At 39.9% G+C, this 16,700-nt stretch overlaps 1 protein-coding gene across 1 annotated transcript in view; it reads right to left on the bottom strand.

The window, feature by feature from the left end:
* shank2b (SH3 and multiple ankyrin repeat domains 2b) overlaps positions 1-16,700 on the bottom strand; it is a 202,950-nt gene that overhangs the window by 151,039 nt on the left and 35,211 nt on the right. Inside the window, exon 8 of the mRNA XM_086295555.1 lies at positions 8,122-8,199. Within this exon, the coding sequence (XP_086151681.1) occupies positions 8,122-8,199 (78 nt within the window). The remainder of the gene's footprint in view (positions 1-8,121; positions 8,200-16,700) is intronic.

Here is a 16,700-nt window from a genome sequence, read left to right as displayed (position 1 = left end):
GAGTCTTGTTGTGGAGGAATTTTGGCCCACTCTTCTTGCAGAATTGTTTTAATTCAGCCACATTGCAGGGTTTTCAAACACAAACGGCCTGTTGAAGGAAATGCCAAAGCATTTCAATCTGATTTGAGTCTGGACTTTGATGAGGCCGCTCCAAAAGGCTCATTTGTTTTGTCTTTTTGAGCCATTCAGACGTGGACTTGCTGGTGTGTTTACAATCAATGTTCTGCTACATAACACAAGTGATCTTAAGCTTCAGGGCACAAAGTGATGGCCCGACATTCACCTTCAGGATTCAGGAGAGCAGTTTTTCAGGTGACCATTAATTATGGACCCAGAAGCATCAAAGCGGTTTATGATGCTCATAAATGACCTTTACTGAAGCAAGTGAGACCTCCGGATTTTTAGATGTTGGCCTGAGTTCTTTCATCACTCCTGGGAAAGTTCACTATAATATTTGTGGATGATGGCTCTCACTGTTGTTTACTGGATTAGAAAAGCAGCTTCTATTTAAGTGATTTTGTGATTTAACATATGTGACAGTTATGAGGCCTGAAACTGAACTTAGCTTTCCAGAAAGTTTGGTTAATGACAATTAATTCATGATTTAACAAGGGACAATTAGATTTTCATGGACATGTTTGGATTGCTCTCCTCCCTTAATAAATGAAATAATCATTTAAGACCTGCATTTTGCATTTACAAACAAACTATCTTTGATGATCTGATACTAATATGGAGAAAAAGACTAAGAAATCATGAAGGAGGCAAATACGTTAAACACAGCACTATAGTAACCCTGTGTGATTAAGAGCATGGCTAATGAGAGGAGCTGTCTTTCTTTCTTTTCTTTTCTTTTCTTCGAGTGGTGTGGTTATACAATAAGGGGCACATTTGTCCCCACACTGTGGGGCTAGCTCATGAGTCCTCTGTGAGCCTGGGGGAGGCCTGGGTGGGGCCCCAGCAGTGTGGCCCACATCTGGGCCCCTCTCTGCTTAGTGTGAGGAGACCAAACTACAGGCTACCTCACTGAGGCCCACTGTGGGCTGTGTGGGTCTGTCTGCCATTCCCCCACATGGGTTGGGTTCCACAGGGACATGCTTCAGGGGTAAATTTAAATGCACTGGGCATCATCTTAGCTGGTTTTGGGCAAGAAAACAACTTGTTAAGATTTACTCGACCATCATGGCTTTAATTTAAAATACATCGTTTTACAACCTGTGCCATCTGCAACATGCTTCTTTATTATTTTACTGGCTACACCTACAGTAACAACATTATAGCAGAGTGCTGTGGATGTGTGCAAAATGTTGCTAAAGGGGTCAAATATAAGATTTAGGGGTGTTTAGAAAGTATGACTACAGATGATAAAACCATGTAGTTCAGCAGGATTAGATAAGCTTCACATAAAACAGGGACAATAGCTAGACTGGCTTTAGTCAGTGTTGCTGTTAGTTCAGCTAACTAACACATTAAATCCATATTCAAACATAAGGTACACATGAAACACAGCTCCTGGTGGTTAAAAGGATAGAATGGTTTACTTAGCCTGAGAGCTGCAGGTGATTTCAAGTTTTGATAGATTTACTTTCAATCATCCAGCAGATAAACAGCAACATTAATTTATAGTTACATTTCTGTCTAATCTTCACTCTCGTTAGCACTGTTTTTGATCTACTCTAAGGGTAATATCAGGCTCGTTAGCTGCTTCCACTCTACTCACCCACCCTCAAACTGAGTGTTTTTGGTGTGCTGGGCAGTATACACTGAGTTTATTGAGCTTTTCCACTGAGAACTAATACAAATTACATCAGTTATGATTTTGCTATTAATTCCCACAGAGGAACATACAGCGCTTGGAATGTTATCATCTAATTGCAAGTTTTAGTTAATACTGTTGTGAAAACAGATAACTGTTGATATCAGCGACCATCATGTCATGATTATCCATCAAACCGGGCAAATTGCACCCAAAGGAAAGCAGGAAGGTGTTTATGACTCTTGCTAAATGAAAGCATGAATCTTCCCAATGTATTCATTCATCTGGCCGTAAACCAAATTCCAGTAATGCCAGTTTAAAAAGGCAGCACGAACACAAACTTTCAGGAATAAGACGACAACTCTGTTTCACCAAATCATTCAGGACATGTCAACAAATGTGAAAAAGGTTTTGTCACAGTGGCCTCCATCAGAGCATGTGCAATCCCATTATATTCTTAGAGTAAATGGTAGCTATAATTTACAGCAGAGGTCACAAAACCATGTGTGCTTTACAGTCTGTGCTAAGGGTGCATAAGAGAATGTGTGGGGGCATGGTGAACAGGAAATAGGTGAGGAGGAAGGGCATACAAAATAGACTGAAAATAATAAGGAGTGAAGAGGGGAATTAGATTAAAAGACTGGCCTAGAAAGAACGTGCAAAAGAAAGATAACGAATGTGAAGAAAATGAAAAGATAAAAGAAATGAGGTTTTACAGAGCGCGTGAAAAGGTTACAGCTGGGCACAGGTCAGATTGAAGAGACAGAAATATGGTACACACACACACACACACACACACACACACACACACACACACACACACACACACACACACACACACACACAGAACTGACAAATGATATTATCAAATGGCACGACCACAGAACACCCACACAGTGTTCAAATTAAGAGCACATGCAGCAGCAGCGGAGGCACAACGTAAGCACGCCTCATTCAACTATAGCAATCAGTAGTTATTAACACTTGCACTTTCCAGTTGTTAATTTGGCACCTAATGATGATGTTTTCAAGCACATCCCTTTGCTGAATTGACAAACAGGCCTCTCTAGTGAGATGCACGTATAGGTTTGACATCGGCTTGATTCTTCACAACAGGACTTTGCTGTCGACAGTGTTGGGGGGTAACAGAATACATGTGTTACGTATTTAAAATACAAAACATGAGTAACTGTATTCTGTTACAGTTACCGTTTAAAAAGGTGGTATTCAGAATACAGTTACTTTGTTGAAATACATGGATTACACGGCGGTCTTTTCCTGTTTCATATGTTAGGCTATGCTCGCTCTGTTTTTGGTGATTCCACGCTGGTGGAAACCCAAACAAAACACGCAATAAGAGGATCTAATGCCTGTGTCTCAATCTCACGGCCCAAGTCACCTCTACTTGCAGCAGCATAATCAGGTGAAAATTTATTATTCAAAAAATGATTTAATATGAAGGCAATAGGCAGTGTAGTCCGTGCTGCAGGGAGAATGGACGGCCATACCCGTTATGTGTCTGTGAGCGAGGAGGGAGAGTGGAAAAGTACGAGCTGTCACCGAGCAGAAACGGGAGCTGGAAGCATGTAAATATAATAATAACCACTGCAGCCTGACGAGCCCAGCTGTAAGTAAGCTGTTAAGACTCGACTGTACACCGTGTTCCTGTTTTCCTCCGAAACAAAAAGTTCCGTTGCAGCAGCCTTTCAACGCCTCTCTCTGTCTCTCGCTAGCAAAGTAAAGCTAGTTTTCAGCTACGAGCCCGACACGAACCCGACGTATCAGCCAGAGGTCCCTTTACTACGGTTCGGAGCCGCGGACCTGTTTTATATACGCGAGGAATAGTTTTCTATATGAGATCGCTGCAAAAAGTGCAGCCTTACCTAAAGTCCACCTACTGTTACTCATTTATATGAAGGTTTAAACATCTAGTTGGTGTTGGTGTGGCGAGTAACCTTCAGTAATAAATCACACAGCAATAGGACATTCATGTTGTAAAAGGCATGATAATATATTAAGTAATTCAAAGTATTCAGAATACGTTACTCTCATTGAGTAACGTAATGGAATACGTTACAAAATACATTTTGGGACATGTAATCTGTAATCTGTAGTGGAATACATTTTAAAAGTAACCTTCCCAACACTGTCTGTCTACATCCATATTTTACACAGTCTGTGATAATGACTTTCCTGTATTGAAGGCCAAAGTTAGTTTCATAAAAGAGGCAGGAAAGGATGAACTCTGACTCTGAGCCAAACACACACCTGCTAATTAGTGCTAAGTAACAGACTAATTAGATACCAGAATTTTGCTGGACTCTGGGCTGTCTGTACCTCTTATTACAACATCCAAATAGTTTATCCAAGAACTACGCATAAATGCCAGGTTGTAAATATGGCCTTTAACGCTATAAAGGTGGACATTTTCCTACGGATGTCTACGGTGACTAGCAACCTATTCAGGGAGCACCACACCTCTCACTATATAGCATGTGGGATCTGCTCCAGCCCCCCGCGACCCTGAACTGGATGAGTAGAAAATGGATGGATGAGTATCGATGTACTTTTGGCTCGTGACCCTTAGAGGAACTGCAATGTGGATGCTTCTGGGACAGCGACACCGACACTCCAGAAGCAGCCAGTGGGTCTAAACAGATGCTCTACCTCCTGAGCTACAGCCAGGACGTAATCAGGACGTTACAGCTGCAGATTTATGCCCATTTAAACACATGAGACTTTAGGTGCCCAAGTACGTTTTAGAACTCTTATCATATAGTTTTGTGCTTGTAATAAGTTTGACCTGCTTTTTGTTTCCCGAGGTCATGTGCTATAGTTAATGCGATGTTGCTTTATGCCTCTGATGTACTAATATTTCTCCTTCAGTTTCCCAGATGTCTGCTGGCCAGAAAACAAGCATAAACTTGTTTGATTTAGCTCTTGGCTTCATGTGTAGGTGGAGAGTGCAATAATGATAAAGATAGTAAGAGCAAGAGAGTGAATTTTTTCCACTTGACAACAAGTGAGAGTCCAACATGTCTAGTGGCTGCTTGTTGTTTTACTGTTAAGCCTGCTGTCAGAAGAGAAACTGCTTTTACAACAGATTTCTGCCTGTATGTTTTCCTGATATCTGCTGGAAAGCTACAGAAAAAATTCTAGCTCTGGAGCTCTGAAGGAATTACACCAAAACCTGACAGCTGAGGAAGCATGATATCATGCTGCTATTAAACAAAGTCGCCAAATACAATCACATGAGACTTAGTGTATTAGCTACACAAGAGGTTTGTCTGATGTATTGGCTAATGCTGAGAACAGCTCATGTCACTGTTCTGCAAACCCCAAATATTTAGTTTTAGGTTTTTTTCCCCCGCATATATATTTCTCAGGATCAACTTCGGTGTTTGGCATAGATTTTCCAAACATTCCAGCTGTAACCCGAGTTAGGCAATATTTGATTGGATGATGCTGATAGAAAATACTGTCCAAGGCTAAGCATTGGTGTAGTCAGTCTCCAACAGCAACCAGTGACCTCGAGAAAAACTAAGGCATGTGTCAAAAACTGCAGTGCCTCGGCCACGTGAGGCTTGCTTCACCTCTGAGTCACCCCTACAGAGCTCCATGTTAAAATGTCCAACACACAGCAGAGACAAACAGCCTACTACACAATTAATCACAACTGTAAGTGAGGTAATTTTTTTATAATCACAGGTTTGAATTGAATTAAGGATTAAACTTATATAATAACTACTAAGATGTGGCCGCTTGCTTTTCCAGTTTTTTGCACTCAGCTCTGTAAAGAAAAACACAGATTTTCCCCTAGTAAGTAGCTGGCTGGTCAGTTTTAATGTAAGCTGATAGATCCATTGGTTTATCTTCTCAAAAGACAAAAGGAAAGGAAAAAAAATCTCCAAACAGTCAAACTGCACTGTGATTATGTGATAAATTTAACAAAAAGGATAAGTAAATCCTTTTTGAAAATAAACCCTATACCTACTAAATTGTGTGTTTACTTTCCACCGTTGTGAGGAAAACGTATTTGTTGGTTGAGCAGCAGAGATAGGTGTGTGGTTTGCGCCAATGCCAAAAAGTTTATTCTGCTACGGACTCTTGTTTGGAGCTTCTGGTGCCCAGGTGCACACACTCAGGTGCCTGATTAGAACCTGTGAGCACAGACCCTGCTAGAGCGGTCAGTTGGTGTCTGCTCCAAGCACGCCACGCTTGACTGATCTGGATAGGGCCCGTGCCACAGAGCAACTTCATGTTGCAGCATTATTATTTGGAGAGAGATCCAGTACCATCTCCAAAGTGTTCAAAGAAAGAAAAAATCAACTAAATGCCATTTCCTTAGTTTTTGTGCTTGAGTCTTATATTGTCTGCCTCCAGTATATTACCATACTGACTACTGTTGATGTTCTCTTAGTGATTAGATGCAGCCGGAGCATTAACAGCCCTGTGTGAAAAACAGACTCTATTTAAGTGGAAATACTCTATGGGTTGCTATTTTGAAGGTTCTTTAAAAAGGAAAAGCACAAGAGGTAATCTGATCGAGATAGTGAGTGCAGGCTAAATACATATTCTCAGCAAACAAATAAAAAAAGCCTGCCTTGTCATAACAGAGTTACATAAGTCAGAGAGTTTTCACATCTAGTAATGCTTCAAACTCCGTATTACTCCATGTTTGTCTTGTGCCTGAAATTCTAAGGATTTATGGTCTTATGTTGGTGACCATTTGCATAACTCTTTGGCTATGCAGACAGAAGGATTGTGGGAACCAAAGCACAACCCGAGCAGGATTCACTACAAAGAGGAAGAAACACAAAACCACCCATTAAAGGAAAAAAACAAAACAAAAAAAGTCAGACCATGGCTGCAGTGAGCCATTTCATTGTTTGAAGCGCTAAAAAACAAAGTTTATTTTATGACTTCTTTCTTCTCTGCAGCAAAAAGCTAAGCAAAGAAGCAACGACAGCACAAATATGGACAAAACAGTCTAGACCACATGTTTGTGACACTGCTCGTTCTTGACAGACACACAGCTTCACTCGGTGTTTTTGCTGGCATAAAAAAATCAAAATCATCACGTTCAGTGGAACCCTAGGCCATCTTCAAAGTTAGGATACTTGGTCCACGAAAACATATTTATTCAAGTCATGCAGCCAATTTATTGCCTGCCTGCACCGTACCAAATCTCCTCACAGGGTGAGGGTTTTCTACATGTTTGTTTCAACATGAACAACACAAACAAGCAGACACAAACAAAAAAGCATCACAAAGATAGAGAAAAAACTGCATATTAACAGCAACTCAGCTAAATCCAAAGTCTAGGCTACAAACTAAGCTTCTTAGCTGAAAGCTCAAACTCTGACTAAAAACTTCGTTCGGCTCAGCCTCATTGCCTCTGAAGTGCTCACGCTAATAAAGCGCTCCACTGGAGTGGCTTTGGAGGACAGCTGAGGACCCTGTGGGACTGCCTTTCATAAACGCCTGCCTGAATATGGCTATTTTATAACTCGGGCGTAGGTTATGAGTCAAACATACCAGTTAGACAACTCTTACTGCTTCTTGGGATTTTTTATGGATTTGCTTGCTAAGGCATATACACTTCAAACACTGCAAGCAGAAACATACAAATACACATGCGCTTGAATACCAGCTCAAGCCGCTGTGCACATACACTCCATGTTATGGAGGATAATCATTTCATCTGTCTTGAGAAAATTAAGGGGTTAAATGTTTTACCTTTGTGACTGATTGAACGAACTGAGGGATAAGTTGGAGGAACACAGACAGAGCTTGTTAAAGTTAGATGATTTTCATATTACATTTAAAGATCTCCAGTTAACCTAGTAACATGCGCCAGGTTGCCAGAGATCTGTTTAGGGTTAGGGTTGTCTGTAATATTCACATATACGAATAAAAAGAAAAGAAAATAGCAATCTAATAAGAGAAGAGGGCCAAAATGTACGAAGAGTAACATTTTAAAATTTCTGATTTCCTTTAAGGTGCAGCTAAAATGCAGTTTAATAGTAAAGCCTACCCAGGAGTTTGCTGGTGACCTGGTGGAAGTTACAAGTTTAAAGAAAAGAAACTAAATGAATAAACACGGTAAACTTTACACTGCATGCTGAGGTTTGGTTGTGCTCTGTCCTAACAATGTTTAATCACAAATCATCGAATATTGTCAAGAGAGCTATTTACATCCCTGGTTGCAGCTGACCTTGACCATGTTGCACCGTTGCCATGGTAACAAATGGGATGAAAAAAATGTGCTGCTTCTGAAGACGGTTTCCCCAGGCTGAAAGCTGGAATCAATCTTCCATAATCACTTACACACAAACACTACTGAAGATTTTTTTTTACACTACCTGAAAAGGACTCTGGCTGTTGTAGTTCTTTACTTCCTTGTCAGCTCCACGAACTAGCAGCACTCTGGCACAGTTATCCTGTGGAAGGAAAAGAGAAAAATCACTCAAATGAAGCAGCTGACAACATCCCTAAGACAAGACTGGAACCCTTAAAGTCTCCTACTTTTGCTTTTTCAAAAAAAAGAAAAATAAGAAGATGATGGTTAAGCTTCCAGTAACATCAGCAGAATTTTCCAAAAGCATAGAGCAAGACCTGATCAATGACTGAGCATGCCGGCTCTTGCACAGGGATATACAGGAGGAAATAAGAAAAAGAACATCTAATACCTATCAGGAATGGAGCTTCAGTGTCTCTATGGCTCCACTCAAAGAGAAAGAGGGAGTGAGGGTGAGAGAGAGATGGAAAAACAAAAAGAGAGAGAGGAAGAGAGAAGAACAGAGATGGAGAGTGCTGAGGGGTTTGAATCTGCTGCACAAATCGCCCACAAAGTGCTCAACCACGCATGCACTGAGCACACACACATGCATATAAATACTTTTTTTAGATCCACAATAAGCTATTGAGAGTTGAAAAATCAGTCACACAGATACTGATACAGAAGCATAATCTGTACTGTAAAGTCGGCATTACAAATATTTCTCTGATTAGACGTTCAGCCTCTTATTTTAAGACATGCACGGGTTCTATTTTTACTCATTTCCATCTGGTGTGTAGTAACCCCACGACAACATCTATATAAGTTGAATTTACATGTAGCTGTACGTGTGGTACATTTTAGAGCTGTGAAGGAAAGCAGGGCTATCAGAAGACAACCAGAAGCAAGGAACGAAGCAGATGTACGGCCTGGGGAGGCAGAGGGATGGTGAGAAAGGTCACGTCGAAAGTCAATAATTCTGAGCTAATCCCGTTTGTTGCAGTTTGGATGCCATGGAAACTTCAACTACCGATGGATTTTTACTCTGCATCGCCTGTAATGTGAGGAAGATGAAGGTGAATTCTCACTTAGGTTTTAGGTTTTCATTTATGCACTGGAACCTGTTCTATCCATCTCTCGAGCAGCAGTGACAATTAATACAAACTTATGATGCACAGCATCACAGTCCAAAAAAAGATTGATCCAAATAACCCCCCTCTGCTTCACAGACACTGAAGATGTTATCAATCTTTATTTTTCCAGATCCCCAGTTTTAGGAGATGAGACTGAAGTATTCTTTATTTTTATTGTCATCGACAAATAGAGAGACGACCAAAAGAATCAAATAACAATTGCTCTCTCTCTTTCTGTCTGTCAGCATCATCAGGAAGAGGGAACGTGAGAAGCTCGAGATGTGGAAGGTGAAGGCTACAGTGTTACCCACACTAAAGTGACCACTAAACTGTCCGAGTGGCTTCAGCAGATCTCAGAAATGACATCATAGATCTGTGTCCAGAAGAGAGACAACAGAGGTACCGTGCAGGACCCTCAAGCAAAAAAACCAAAAAAACATCAACAGTTTAAAAAGAGAAATAAGTAAACCAAAAAATGAGTTAGGAATACAGAATTTGTTTTCTGACAATGGTGATTCTACTCCTCCTTTTCAATTCAAGTAACAAATACTTAAAATAAATAGCAAACAGGAGAAATATATGCAAAAATAAGAGAAAGCTACACATTAGAGTACAAAATAGTGGCAAAGTGATTGGAAGTAGTGCAAAGAAAAGACTTGGTCTGCATAGCGTCCGTGTGTGAGTGGCCTGAGTGATTCAGGTTACTCAGACCATGGCTTCAGTTTATGCTAACAGTTCAAATGGCCCAGGGGAAGAAGCTGTTTGTAAGTCTGGAGGTGTGGACTAGTGATGTGTCAGTCGCGAACGAAATGGTTGTTAGAGCCGGGTCTTTGACGTGAACGATGCGAGCCGGCTCCTTATCGCGAGCCGTAGGTTTTTTGTTTTCACATTAGAAAGGTATAGTAATCATCCACAACTACTTTCATTTGCGGATGATAAAGGATTCAGAAAGTTAATTCATGCGGGTCCATATGACAGAGAATATGCATCTTCTTTTTGTTTTCATATTATAATTTATATTTAATTGTGTTGTGGTTTGCAGAGTTTTGTGTTGTTTCACTTTAAATTTGTTTAAAAGGAAAAAGCTGAAAATTTAAATACCGTATTTCCCGGACTACAAAGCGCACCTGAATATTAGCCGCACAAGCCAAAATCAGGGGAAAATCCTGTTTTGTACATACATTAGCCGCACCTGACTAAAAGCCGCAGGTGTTTCAATGTTGACTTATCATATGTAAGAGAATATGCACAAAGGGAATTGTCAGGAAAGAGATGGCTGTTTGGAGACATCACTTTTATTAATATTTTGAAAAACAAGTTATGGGTACATATTTGCACATGTAGTACATAACAGTAGCCTACAGCACACCAGAAAAATAGATTCAGCTCAGGTGCAGTGACACGGCTTTAACAAGAAGAAAAGTCAGTCATTCACCACCATCTTTCTCTTCTTCCTGCGCACTAAAACCACCAAAGTCCTCTTCTCCAGTGTCGGAAACGAACAGGCTCAGGATGGCTTCGTCATCCACTCTCAGCTTCTTTCCTTCGTTGTCACTTTCAAAACCAAAGAAATCCTCGTTGTCAGTGTCAGAGTCGAACACCCTCAGAAGGGCCGTGGCGGTGTCCTCCTCACCATCATGCAGCAGTCCAGCCCTTCAAAATCCGTTGGTGATCGTGGATGTTTTCGCACTTTTCCACGCTGTCAGAATCCACCGGTGGAGTTGGGCATAACTTGCTTTTCGCAAGTTTATCGCCGCTCATCATCCACGCTACTTTGAAGTTTGTTTTTCGCGCTACTTCGTACGGCACTACGTTGCCTGGCGGACGGACATGTGACTAACATACCACTCTTGAACCCCGATCCTTCCGCCAGGCAACGTAGTGCCGTACAACAGCGGAACACACAAAACAAATCGTCTTACGATATGACAAAAATTATGGACAATCCATAGAAAAGCCGCACCTGACTAAAAGCCGCAGGGTTCAAAGCTTGTGCAAAAAGTAGCGGCTTATAGCCCGACAATTACGGTAGTTAAAAGTTGAAATGTGAATAGTTGATTTTTGTATTATATGATTTATTTATTACATTTTATGTGGAGTGAATAAATAAAAGTATATTTACGGTGGCCCCTACAGACAAAGCACATACAAACTTCAAAACACGTACAAAAGACAACAGAAGTGCTCCAGGATGCTAGGGGGCAGTGTTGAGCTTTTGTTACCTAGTGGCTACACAAGCCAGCAAGTACCAACGACCGGATTTGGTGTGTGGTAATAACAGGTAAATGAACATTTGTTTAAATTATTTGAATATATATGAGTGCCTGTGTATAAATACACAAACCATACACATATGCTTTCAATTGTGTAATTTAAGTGATCTAGTAGCTCTGTTTTGAAGTTCAGTTAAAGCTAGAAATGTGTTTTGGAGTTTGTACGTGCTTTGTCTTTAGGGGCCACGACATATATTTATATATAAACATATATAAATAAAACCACTTTTTTACATTAGTAATTCCTTTTGTGCATAATTTTATATTATTGTTAATAATAAATTAATTAAGGCAACAAAACAACCTGAAGAGCCGGTTCGGAGCCAAAAGAGCTGATTCTCTAAAAAGAGCCGAAAATCCCATCACTAGTGTGGAACCTGATTAACATGAGGTGCTGAGCAGAGGGCAGCGGGTCAAACAGCAGGTGGGCGGGGTGCAAGTGGCCACATTTGAGCGCCCTGGTTCTCCTGAGATGCAAGGATTGGCAATGGCCTCCAGAGGTGGCAACCAATTATTTTTTGGGAGGTACTAATTAGCCTCTGCGTAGCCTTCCTGTTCTCAGTAGTGTATATCAAACACCCAGTCAGCAGGAGAGCACGCTCCCCACTGAGGAGCGGTAGAAGGCCAACAGCAGCTCTCTCTCACATGGTAAGAAACCTCGGAGTGTTTTTGGATAGCTCTCTTAAATTAGATAAACAAGTGTCCTCAGTGGTAAAAAATAGCTTCTACCAGTTACGTTTGATATCAAAGGCGAAGCCCTATCTTCCAGTGAAAGTACTTGAAAAATGTATTCATGCATTTATCACCTCTAGACTGGACTACTGTAACTCTTTATACCTGGGCCTCAATCATTCTTCTCTCTACCGTCTGCAGTTAGTTCAAAATGCTGCTGCACGTCTTCTAACAGGTTCTAGAAAGTATAATCACATCACCCCAGTTCTAGCTAATTTACACTGGCTCCCTGTCAAATACCGCATACCGTTGCCTTTTAATGTCTCGCTGTTTTTTTGCTGATTGTTAAGCACTTTGATCAACCCTGTTGTTTTAAAATGTGCTATATAAATAAATAAACCTGACTTGATGAGGCTCTGTGTTGGACAGGTCCACGGTGGCTGTGACGCTCATGGTCAGCGTTTGGTTACATCAAATATAGAAGAATAATTTGCATTTAAGTTGATGACACTTAGACTAATTTACTAAATTCCACTGTTGTAACATTTGTATAGTGTCTAGTATAAAGACAAAATCAAAAGTATACTGTTACTGTAGGAAATGGAAATCAGCCAAGACAGCTGTGAAACACCCGCTTCAAACATGAAACATCTGCTTACATCTTGTTGAATTCAGTCTAAATACACAGAGAGCAGCAGGTCAGCTGATCACAGCCTGTACACTAAGAAAATCTACTGAAGAGCTCTGATTCTTTTCCCCACGCTGAACCACTACAACCAATACTACGCTCCCACCGCTGCTGAATGTGCGGTGCTCATTTTACTCTCTACAATGCAGGCAACAGAAAACAGTTGTTGTACTAATAGTATTTTATAATCATCTTTAATATAGCACAAGGTTCAGTTACTTTTGCATAAAAGTCGATGGTAGAAACGTCCTTCAAGGAACTACTTTTTCCTTTCTTAGCCTTTACTTTTGCACTTTTACACGAGTAAAGAAATTGATTCAGCACTTCAGTTTTTACTGGAGTACTTTTCAACACAGATGTCTGTACTTCTGCTTAAGTAAGCATGTAAGTACTTTTTCCACGTCTGCATCTGACATGTATCGTTCCATTGTGTACTTTGCACGGTTGAAATGATGTTTTTACTCATCAGCAGCTGTGGAGTAATGCACATGATAATTTCCTTTGAAATATAGCTCAATCCTGACACGGAGAAAAAGCTGTTTTACATCTTCCATGCAACAACTATACTTAATTTTGCATATTAAAGAACATCATCAGCAACTTTATGCCGTCCTTTCTGTTCAAAGTTGATGCTCAGTTTTTTAAACTTATCAGATCCAATTAAGCCAAAATACCTTACAGAAGTTAAACATGCAAACAATAAACAAGAGTTCAGGTCTTAGGAGCATCATGTGTTATGTGTTACGTAACTAAGTAAGTTTGACGTTTCAGTTTTCAGGGGAGGAAACATTTCATATATTTTTAAGCTCTTTAGTGACCAAATTCGGTTGAATCTACCTCGTCTGCACGTTGAAATTTGTATGACTGTAGTGATTTGATCTCTTCTCAACAACCAGTAACCTTCTGGTATTCACAACATAATGCAAAATGAAAGCAAACATTCATTTGTATCAATAACTTTAATATAACTCCTGAAACAACTAAATGTCCAAGCTGTCCAAGCTACAGACATCCGTCTTAATAACTTTATCCAGGTCTCTAGGAATTATTGTAACTGTGACTTAAAGGAGAATAAAGTCCAGGTTGCTGCTTTTCTTATGTGTGTGCCAGGTGCCAAAAGGCTGATTCATCTGCCAAAGGTGTAACACCAGAACAGATGTGAGTGTGCCCTCATCCCCCAGGGGAGTCCAATGTGACATCCACAAACAAACCTACACACACAAGATTATTTAAAAATAACAATCAATGAAAATATCATCAGTGATTTAATAACGCAACTTGTATTATGATCTCTGAAAATGATTATACATTATATATTATACATATGTACATCACAATATCCAGAAACATTATGCACACAGACTATACAGAATTTCTACAAATTTCTAATAAAACAGTTCACTGGGTGTAGGTACAGCTACAAAACGTTACCCCACTCGTGGTATTTTACCCTTTGATGGCTCGGCGTTCAGTAGTGCTTCAATCCTATTCATTGTTTCGATTCAATAATGATGAATTTAAACATATTTTGAAGAGGCCTGAAATGTTTCCAGACGAAGTTCAACAAGATAAATCATGTTATCTCTAAGTCATGTTAGTGACATCATTTTAATCATGTTATCACAGTTCTTTCAACTCCTGCAGAAAAGCTATGTGGTAACATCTGAAATGATGAGACAGCATTTTAATGATTATTATAAAGGCTGTAGTTTGTAGCCATTGCTGCAAAATGATGTCAGTGTAACAGGGCTTGTTGGTGGTTTTAACAATTTGAGGTGGTTGACGTTTTATTTATAAAGAGCACATTAGCTTACTAAAAATGGCAGCTAGCTAGTATTGCTGGTATGTAATATTTTCAAAAGCTAAAATGAGCCTACAAGAGTGGGGCTACACCAGCGATACTAGCATTAGCTGTGTTAGCACCTTCAACAGGTAGTGTCCTCTGGTGCACACTGAGAGGATCAAATGTCCTTTTAACTGCAGTGTCCTTTCATATTATTCATATATCCATGATGTAAATTTACGTGAGTGAATACTGAAGATAAATATAATTTTACAAGCACAAGGACTTTTTAAAAAAGGTCTGCTTAGCAGAGCTATGGGTGCAAAGAGCAGTGTAGAACATTTGCTTCCTCACCTTTGCTAATTTGATGCAGTGTTGCCAACTCTTCAGTAAGGAAAATCTCTAGTGGCTGTCCTAAAAATCGTTAGAAGTCGCTAAATGATGTCATCGCCTAATTTGCATAATTGGTCATGCTAATGTAATTGTAACCTATGTTGTTGGAGAGAGAAATAACATCATGGAAGAGACAAAGTGAGTAAAAACGTCCTAAATGCATTTAGAATTTATTTAGAACTACCATTTTGTCATTTTCATTACTGACACTGGATTGGCCAAACAAATCTCTCAGCGACTGGTCTCTCCCCTACCTTCGCTGCGTGCTCACGCAGCTTGTGGAAAAAGTTTAGTTTGGAAGAAGTGGAGCTGAAAAGCTGAGAGAAAACAATAAAAAGAAACTAATAATAGACCAACATGTTAACTGTCAGAACATTAGTACCGGCAACAGCTAGTAACCAGGCCTCACTGTCACATGAGTCTGTTGCTGTTAGCACTAGCTGTGGAGACATGACGAAGAGACAGAGGAAGATGAAATTAATGTGGTAACAAAACTAATTTAGAAAGGAATTGATTGGAGGATTCGGGTAACATGAATGGCTACTTTGACCAACCAGAAGATGGTTTCATCCACCCCTGTTTTCCCCTCATAACAAGGGTGGTGTAAAAAATTATCATCAAACAGTCTTTCTTCTCACACCAGTTCACCTCACTGTGCCTCAGAAGTCAAAAGGTTCCAAGGTTTTCCACTTCTTTAAAAATGACAGCAGCCAGGTGAATGGAAAAGAATAAATCCACAGGTAAAGAGAGACTAAAACATTGCTTTAGTTTCTCATTTGCAGATCAATGTCATATCTGTTTCCTTTGGTAAAGATTGGATTTAAAAGGCAGTGATTTCTTGCTTTGATACAAATAAATCAGTGGGCTGCTTTTTATTCAAAGCAGTACTTCTCTGCTTAACTGGCCCCACTCCAAGGTCAATGTGTTGAATGGTCTCAGATGACTGGCTTTACAAACAAGTGTTAGAGGGCACTGCTGACCTTTAGATAAAGAGTATAAAGATAGGTTTAAGCAGAGTGGTCTTTGAAATCCAATCTGTGCACATTCAGTTAGACTTATCAACAGATACGAGCTATTTTTTGCTACTCACTACAAATCCCACTGCACTTGGAAGATATAAACATTTAAAAAATCCTCAAAATATATTTTCCACTTGTGTGCTTTTCTTGGGAGCTATTTGTAACAGCAGTGCGTGTGTGCCTATGTGTGTATTTATGTGCAAGCAAGTCAAAATAAGCTAGAATGTGTGCATGTTCAAGCTAATGAAGAAACATGCCTTCCACTGTGCTTTGCTCAAGCCCATTCAGAAAAACAGCCACACTTGTTTTTGAAATTCAGATTATTGCTAAATTCAACTACAATTATCATCCTAGCAAGAGAACTAAAGAAACGTCTTAGACGAGGGGTGAAGTGGCTCCACATCCAAGTAAGTGTATGTGCATGCCTCAGCCAACCTATTAAGTTGCAGTTTACATCCATATCTCTTTCTGCTCCTGAGACATGATGTGGAATGATGAGGAGAACAGTGTTTTTGTAGATCATCACAGTGAAATTGACTTTTAAGCTTTTGTCCCATTTGTCATTTCTATCACATGGTATATGAGAGACTGCCTAAACCATTGGCAATCAAGATAATAAGAGCCAAGAAAAGAAAAAGAAAAACTGAGAGGCTGCTGTCACAAATAATGTAGAGTTAAAAGTTACGATTTCAGGACGCTATAC

This window comes from Aulonocara sp. 'chitande type north' Nkhata Bay, linkage group LG1 (assembly GCF_057382095.1).
Source record: "Aulonocara sp. 'chitande type north' Nkhata Bay isolate Kocher_YH1m ecotype deep benthic linkage group LG1, A_spYH_male_GT1.1, whole genome shotgun sequence".
Lineage (NCBI taxonomy): Eukaryota > Metazoa > Chordata > Actinopteri > Cichliformes > Cichlidae > Aulonocara > Aulonocara sp. 'chitande type north' Nkhata Bay.
This window is presented reverse-complemented; position numbering and strand designations above follow the sequence as displayed.